The 8,832-nt window shown below is 40.4% G+C and overlaps 1 protein-coding gene across 1 annotated transcript in view; it reads left to right on the top strand.

The window, feature by feature from the left end:
- The window catches only part of MAP7 (microtubule-associated protein 7), a 96,024-nt gene that overhangs the window by 49,636 nt on the left and 37,556 nt on the right, over positions 1-8,832 (top strand). The window contains exons 2-3 of the mRNA XM_010141135.1: positions 452-520; positions 5,915-5,992. Coding sequence (XP_010139437.1) covers positions 452-520; positions 5,915-5,992 — 147 coding nt within the window. The remainder of the gene's footprint in view (positions 1-451; positions 521-5,914; positions 5,993-8,832) is intronic.

The following is an 8,832-nucleotide window of genomic DNA, read 5'->3' as shown; positions in this document are numbered from 1 at the left end:
CTCCTAACTTGCTTTTATCAGTGTGATTAATTCTGCTTCCTCCAAGGGAAAATAAGTTTTAAAAAAATAAAAAAAGTTAAAGGCTGCTGTTCCTTGGAAGCAGTGGTTTCCAAAAGCATCACTGGGAAGGAAGAGGAAAAATTAGCTGTGTGTGTAGCATTACTATAGCATGGAAAAAACCCACCTTTTTAAAAGCAGCATTGTTAAAGTGGGTCTTCTCGTGGCCCTTTCTTCAGCTTGAATGGACAACTTGTGTTGTGGCTTCAGTGTTCTCTTTAACCTTCAGGGGTTTTTCTATGCAACATGGTGTAGAACAGTATTAAAGAGGTATTTCAGACAGTCTGGTTTTAAATGGAATTTGTCAATGTTTAAGTTGCGTTATAATACAGCGCTTGAGCTGCTGTTTTGTAATATGGTTAATTAATCTCTTCCCTTTTCTTCCTTCTTTTAGCAGCTGAAGGTTCTAAAATACAAGACAAGAAAGTCACTTCAGGACAAAGCACCAGCGGGACTAAACCAGGTATGCCGGTCACACATGCTTCATGTTATAGGGCTGCCTCCACGGTGTGTTGAAAACAGCAGTCTTAGGGACTTTTAGAATGTTTGCTACTCCTCTCCTCTTACCGTTTCAGTCAAAACTGGTATCAGTGACTGCTCATTTAGTTCTGCAAGGAAGCAAAGAAAAAAATCTACTTTTATTTTAGTACAGCTTAGGAGTGAGGGTAAGGAAAGGAGATAAGGCAACAGAAGCCACTATACTTGCATCTGCGCTTGCATTATCTGAATTATCTGCTGTAGGCAGAGATTTACTGCTATATATAAATGTGCTTCTGCTTACTTATCACAAAACATGCTGTGTTCTGTAACATACTCTCTGCAGTGGGTAGATATTTGTCATTACTTCACCATACCTGACTGCATCGTCTGCACCGCGTGGATTTAATTCACTGTTCATTTACCCAGTTGAAAGTCTGTGTACTAAAATGCTTAATGTAGTCCTTGATGCCAGGAGTCTGTTCCTCTTGCATGCTTAGACCAAAGTCCAGAAGAGCCCTTAAATACCTAAATTCTGCCTGTATTGCGGTTCAGTTACCCAAACTTGAAATACACAGTTAGTAATGATCTTGTTGAGATGCCTGAGAAAGCCTAGGTAGGTGCTTGTGTTGTGGAGGACTAGGCTCACTGTAAGCAGCCTCTTTTCAACTCCATGACAGCTTGGCAGCTCAGTGGCTGTTTTGTACTGACAGACTCTTCTCTCTCCCCAAACTGGGTATCTTTGCTCTATGTGCTCAGAGGGAAGCAGTCCCAGTGCTGTCTGGGTTCAGATCACACCTCGCATGCTCCGCCAGGCAGGGCTGGGTCTGGCACAAAGCACAGCATTCATGGCTGCTCTCAATCAGAAAGACAAGGGAACACCAGGAGGAATGGAGGTAACGTTATCCACTGCCATGGCAAAAACCAGAACTCTTGGCACTGGACAGTACTCAATATCTGCTTTATCCTGCAATAGTATAATCCCAATTTTCATTTCTGAGGAGGTTGTCCTAGCTGCCTCTGTGTTCCCTTCATCTATGCTAGTGTGTAGAAAGGAACACAAAATTCCTGGGGCTGGAGAAAGGGAGTGCACCGGCATGGACGGTTTAGCTCTGCATCCAGCTGGTGAGAGTCCATGTTGAAAAAAGAGTTCCTGAAAGGTGTTGGTTTGGGTTTTGTTGGCTTGGGGTTTGTCCTTGTGTGTTTCTTTAGACTGCGTGTGGATTTTGTGTCAAACTGTTTTTCATTAAAAACCAAACCACAGGGTTTGCAGCAGGAGTGACAGCTGTCACTATAAACTATGTCACTATTGTCTGGAAGGTCTCTACAGGCTGAAAAAATATGAAGAGTCCAAGGCAACTCTAAACGCGTGCGTGGCAGTGCAAAGGGTGCTGGACAAAGGGAAGAGAGTTTGAGATCCAAGAGATGCATCCTTTCACATGATGCTGTGGCTTACATTTCTTTCTCCTGGCAGCACGCCTGTGAACAGACATACAAACTGGCTGCTGTTTCCCACTTGCTGTCCCTTTTAGTTTTTTAGTATAAGAAATTAGCACCCCGGGAGTCGAGGGCAGAAGGGAAGCAGCCATTTGTGAAAAGAGATTGAGGGAACTACAGATGGAAGTGAAGAACTGTAGTAGTCTGACTTCTGAAGTCACACTGATTGTTACCTGAGCCACAGAAAAAGGCCAGATGTAGTAAGTACGTACTAATTTACTAATTTAGTTACTAATTTAGCAAAATTGCAACCTAATTTCTACAAGTATCAACTGTGCTTTAGAGTTAAGTGACTATTACTCACATAGAAGATTTGAAAAGCCTGCATTTTCCTTTTGTTAATATAATTCGGAGCCAAAGCCAACTGACGTTGACCCACATTCAGTGCTCAATTTCTGGAAAATACCAGTTATGGCTTCTGAGCTCTTTTAAATTAACTCATGAATTCTTCAAAATACTCATGGAAAGTTTTGTGACTTTATGGAAAAATATTGCTTTCATATGTAGTTTGGAAGCTTAATTTCCAGCAATTTGTACAAAATTGATTTTCCCTTTATAGAACTATGGCTTATTTAATCTCCAAACATCCCTCTGAGGCATAATATTAAACATTTGTATGTTAGGTAAGTGTAGTGAAACAGGTTGCTAAGTGTGAGTTCACACTCGTTGCATCATAACCAGACTGCAACTTCTACAGCAGCGTGTGGGTTTTCCTGGAGTGTTTTCTGTCAGGCTTTGCATGTGCCCAGTTACCAATTATCTCTGTAAGGAATGAGGAATTCTTACAGGATTTGTTGCAAATGACATGTTTCCCATCTCCTCGTGCAGCAAGTTAAAGCTGTGGCCTGCTGACAAGCACGAGCAAGAGGGAGTACAAAGTACCTTCTGTCTCTGTCCTGCTATTCCCGCTGAGTAAGAACAAGTGCCAGTCCCCCAGGTATTTGCCTGGCGGGTTGCTAAAGAGCAAAGAGATGAGAAATAAAATGGGGGGCAGGCCCGGTGAACTTCACTGCTTTGCCACAATTTGAAGCTATTGGAGCTTCGTACTGGGGGTGTCAGCAGATCGGCTGGGTTCAGAATGCAGTTTTTGGAGGATGGGCTTGTAGCCAAACTGTGAAGGATCATTTTCAAGTCTTAGGAAAGACTTCGTGATGGACAGTGTAAGATTTGCACCAGTAATACGTGTTCCAGCTTCTATAGAACAAAGGCAGTGCTGGTCTGCTACAAAGTGTTATCCCTACCTTTGAGCCAATATTGATCGAGCTCCTTGTGATCCTAAATGTATGCAAAATAGCTTGTTACTGAAGACATCCTTATACTCTGTACAGCCTGCAACTTCATGTGAATTCTTCAGGGTTGTTGTAACATCCCGGGGTGTTGGGAGAGGGGCTTTGTGTGTGTGTGTGTGCGTGCATGAACACTACCAGGTGTATGGTGCAGAAAAAAAAATAATTGGACGCCTTCAAACAGAATGGCAGAGGGCAGCTTTAAAAATTTATTTTATTCCTTCCATTGCTTATAATTAGGAATTCTTAAGGGAGACCTTTTCAGTTTGCCTGTCCACATAACCCTCCTGCATCTTTGAAGAACTGCTGCTTCTCCCTGACAGGGAAATCTCTCCTCTCAAGAAAGGGGAAAAAAATGGAAAAATAGTACATTCTGACAGATGCAGGATTTTACATTATTCCCCGGTGTCTCATCACTCTCTGTCAACTCCATGTTACATTGACTTTGCTGACAGCCCTTGAAGGGAATCCTTGTTTTCCAGGGGAATTCATACTGGATGTGCATCATTCCACTAGCACTAATTACTCATGCTACAGAAAGTTGTGTTTTGTGAATCTTGTGTGCCAGCCGTGCGAGAGAAGGAATATTATTACCCTTTCGACCTGTGTCTGCATGCTAAAGAGCCTGCTTGCGAGTCAGCACACTTCTTCCCATCGGCTAAACGTTAACGACTCCAATCTGCACTGGACAAATCTAGGCAGTGGCATGGCTAGGCATAGTGTCAAAAATGGCAGCACTGTGTGCTGTGCCACCACCACTGTGCCACCAGCACATCCCTAACCGGGTGATATATTACCTTTGTCTTTGCTGGTGACCGGTTCACTTGTTGCGCTTTCTACTGGGGCTGTCCTCTTTGAATGTTCTTCCTACCAGCTCTGCAATGGGTTTTCTCCTTGCAGTTCATTCTTTGCATCGCTATTAACACCATTAATTGGGGCTGTAGTCTCTGACCGTTGTTGAGATGATTGTTTTTCAATGATGAGAGTTCAAGAATAATTAAACTGAAGCTAGTCGTCAATGCTCGTTCATCCAAGAAATCCTGCCATCCTGATGCAGAAACTTCTGTTAGAGAATGAAATGCACATTACTGACTTTTTGTCTAATTCAAATAACATTCAAAATCTGTCTAGCACATCCTTAATTCAGGGATTTATTTTTACAGGTATCTTTAACCTCATTTTTATCACCCGCTGTATTGTTTTCTGGTAACTTTTGTCATAGGTATGCAGTCTGTACACAAATAGACTGACTTCACATGTTTTTACAAATTGCTTACTTGTGCATTCAGACCGAGTAGTGAAAAGGATCTGTTGTCTTGTTTGCTTGTGCACTTCCATGATGGTGGTGTTTGAGGAAGTTCTTTGTCCTAAAATATTTAAAAACTGAGTTCCCCTCAATACTAAAATAAATCAGACCTTTTCCTTATACCCAGAAATCCTTTTGATTTTTCTGGGGTTTTTTAGCGTGTGTTTTTTAGTCCAAGCAGACTTTCTCAGTGCTAGTACAGAAAGCATCTATTTAACAGCTTTCCAGGTTTAGCAGAACAGGCTAAGGCTGAGCAGGAAATTAGTTTTAGCAGCATGCTGAGCCGCATTGGTAGCTTGGGTTTTGTCCCTTTTTGTCTGGAACAGCTCCACTGCTGAGGCTGGAAGTGGGATGCTCGCTGTTCAGTGTCTTGTTGTCTTACAGAGAACTCCCTGAGCAAGTGATGTTTTTCCAACCAAGCCTGAATCTTTACAGTCAAGCCTGGGCTCTGACAGATTTTTTTTTTTTTTTTTTTTTTTTTTTTTTTTTTTTTTTTCTATGCTTTTCCTGCTTTGATGGCTTTTTGGTTTGGTTTGGTTTTGGTTTATTTGTTTTTTTTTTTTTTTTTTTTTTTTTTTATGTTATCCATAGTCTTATAGCTAGGATCCATGTGGCCAGCTGCAAATATTTTTTAAAGGAACCATAGTTTAGTTGACGAAACAATCATTTTACTTTACTGGTCCATGCACATGATGCACTGTCTTAATTTGTTTGCCAAGGCTTTTAACATGCACATACAAACATTTGTGGAGACTGGCGTCGAGCTGTCTTCAGAAGCTTGACCAGAGCTGCTCCAATGTTTTGATCCAACCTGTTTCGCTTGGGTACTGAACCACTTCGGTTGTGTGAAATAGGGTTTACTGGGTTTTTTGAGGCAATACTGGTGGGAAGAGGGTGCTGCATTATAATAAAATGCCCTGTGGTTGTGTTTGGGAGAGAGTTATGGAATAATAGTATTTTGTCAGAATGTTCTCAAGCAATCAAATTTTGACAGGCTTAGAAACAAAACAAAACTTCTTCCTGGGCTTTCACAGGCGGTGGTCTTGCTTGGAACTCAGAGGTACAACTTAGTCCATTCCTTAGGAGCGTTTTACATCTTGATAATTAGAATACATTCATATTCTTTTAATTGTTCCATCCTTTTTACATAAGATGGATTTCTGGAAGTGTGATCTGTTTCAAAAGTAGAATAACTAGAGTTGTTGAATGGTCGCTCCCCGAAAAGCTTGGTTATGGTACCATCTGATTTTGTGCTATGTGTCTTATATTTACCCCCTTCCTCCATTTCCAGAACATCCAACAATACTAAGGGTTGATGACAGGCAACGGCTGGCTAGAGAACGGAGAGAAGAACGGGAAAAACAGCTAGGTAAGGCCTATTCTATTATTTTTAATGGACTATCATCTGCGTATAATGTTTTTGCCAGTTTGCTTGTAGGAGCGTTCAGCAAACTGATAGTGCTGGATACGCAATAATGTCATTCTAGATACACTGTTACATCTTCAAAGCACATCTTTTAATTCAGTTGTGATTCCTCATTGCTATACCTGTCACACACCTGTTACATTTGTAACAAAAATGAAAAATGGGTTGATTTCTCAAATCGCTCAAGGAAGCTCCAGTAATGTAAATGAATTTTTGAAGTTTTTAGAATGTTTTACCAATTAAGATTAGACTATTTAGTCTGTTGAATGCATCCTGTCATAAAACAGAATTGCAGAACATGTTGCCAGTGTATGGTTTGAATTTTTCAATATAAACTTGGGGTTTTTCAGGTAAAACCTCTAGTAGGTGTCAAATAGATGCGCTCGGTATCTTATAAAATGTCACCTGTGCATAGACTTGTATAATGATATTGAAAGGAACAACGAAGGTGAAGGTTACTTAACAAGTGGGTAGTGATGGGCAGTGTACTGAGTGCGGTGGTGAGAGAGTTGTAGGCATTTGTGAAGCCAAACTGATGGCTCTCTGAAAACTATTCATATGTTTAGCTGCCACAACATTCTGTGGCAACTGGAAAGTTGGGGAGCACAAGTATTTCCTCCTATTTTCGTACATGTTCACTCTGATTTCTTTAGATGCTGCATTGTTCTTGTCTCTTGAAAAACAGAAGTTCTTTACTTCCATTTTCTAGCTTCCATAAGTTTATAGAACTCTATCATAACTCCAGCCAGAGTTATGATTTTTCTAACCTGGAGAGCCATGATTTAATGCCTTCTAGCATTAATATCCTCCGTTCTTCACAGCACCTTATAACATTGGACTAGCCATGGATGAATCACTAGAGTTGTTTTGGAGAGCAAAAGGACATCTTTGGGTTTGGCTTGCTCACGGCGATAATGTGACAAGATGTTTGTCGATCCCTGAAAAGCTGCTCCTGGAGTTGAGGTTGATGCGTAGGCTTAGTTTTTTCAGGTTCCAGGGCACGTGGAGGTTACTGGCCCATTGTGTTTTGTCATAGATGACACTTTCCTGTCCTGAATTTATTCTTTTCTCAGATTCAATCCTTTTGTAGTAACAATGCTTTACCCAAGTGCAGATAGAGATGTTTTCCTGAAGTCTGAGTTATCCAGCTATTGATAAATGAGTGTCTGTTACTGGAAGGACATGTCTTCTGTGGACAAACATGTCATTTTGTGTGACATATTTTAAAAGCAACATCAAACCATAGGGTTTTTTTAACCTGACATGGAATCCTTCATTCCTAAATCGGAGAGTTCTGTGTCTCCCCGTGATGTACGAGTGTATTGTATTCTTACACGAAGAATTATTTTGAACTAACAAGGAAACTGAAAGTAGCATTGTACTTTCATCTGTGTCTTTGTATGCTGAAGTTATGATTTAAGAGCTGTCTCTTGAGATTTGTGTTCTAGGACGGCAAAGCAATGGTTTTCACAATGGGAGCAAGCTTCGTTTTTTCTCAGTGCAGAACCTAGATAATCAGTCACTCGTGTCATGTGAACCACAGCAAAGAAATGCCTAAGCTGTTTCTCTTAAACATTAAGTTGTATAATGTTGTTACATAAATGTGTCTCGCTGAAAATTAGAGTTGGATTTTGTTAATACTGGGACATCAGCCATGCAACGGCAAAGCGACTGAAGGAAGGATTTTTTTTTTTTTTTTTTTACAGAATTAAGTTGGATTTAAACTTAATTACTCTCCTTTTGATTCAGGGGATCTGTCAAGGTTAGCAAAGGCTACTTTTTAAGGAGAAGTTGAGAATTTCAGTCATACCTTAAGTGAAATTATTCTCTCCTACCCCCCAAAAAAGGCAGTGTTCAGTTCTGTAAGCATAGAGCTGGCAGTAATCTGTAGACAATTTCGTTTTGTACTTTCAGCAGCTTGCACTGCAGGAGGTCACGTTATCCATCTTTTCATGAAAATTAAGTTGTTCGACCCTTCTGTTGAGATCCTGTGGAGTACCAATTTAATAAAGATTACATTTATTTATTGAGCAATATTCTGATGTTACGAGAAGGTTGATTTGAGACCTATTTTTTCCCCATTTTGTTTACTCTCAAGCTTTAATTTTTCTTAACGTGCTGTGTTAGACATGGCTTTCACTGTGGTATAGTGGGTCAGTATGAACTCTGCACTCTCGAGGATTGCTTGCACTTAGTGGTATTTTAGCATCTTATTCTACTTACCACACTTGATTGTCTACCTCTTCTCTCTTAAATGAGAGTATAGAGCAGGAAAGTTGAGTGCTGTCACTTTTGTTGTCTGAATACATATACCATATGTGTGGTGGGACTTGTTGGTATCTGCTGTTTCTTGAGGAACATGATATGCTACTTAACTGAGAAGAATAAAAAGGCTTCTCCAAAAATGCCTCTTTTGCCCCAGTACATTCATGTCTAGTTTTGGAACTTTCTTTAGGAAATGCAAAAGGCATGGAGGGACACGTACGCTATTTCAGCTAATCACCCCATCAAGAAGAAATTGGACTGATTTTTGATATTTTAATTTTATTCTTAGTCTTGCATTTTCACGTGGGCAGAAATAAAGGAATTGCTTAGCAGCCATGCTTCAAGGTTTTTTTATTCCCCTGACCATTTGGTAAGGTGTATATTACTTGTCAATATGCCCATTCAGACCTTTAAAGGATTATTAGGGTAATCTTTACTTCATTCCATAAAAAATGCTTCCAGTGTGTGACTTGCTCTTTAGTAGTCACGTTTTCATTCGGCGCTGTTTCTGCTAGCAC

The sequence above is a fragment of the Buceros rhinoceros genome, unplaced genomic scaffold (assembly GCF_000710305.1).
Source record: "Buceros rhinoceros silvestris isolate BGI_N320 unplaced genomic scaffold, ASM71030v1 scaffold13248, whole genome shotgun sequence".
Classification (NCBI taxonomy): Eukaryota; Metazoa; Chordata; class Aves; order Bucerotiformes; family Bucerotidae; genus Buceros; species Buceros rhinoceros.
Note: the sequence above shows the minus strand (reverse complement) of the source record. Positions and strands in the feature narration are given on the sequence as shown.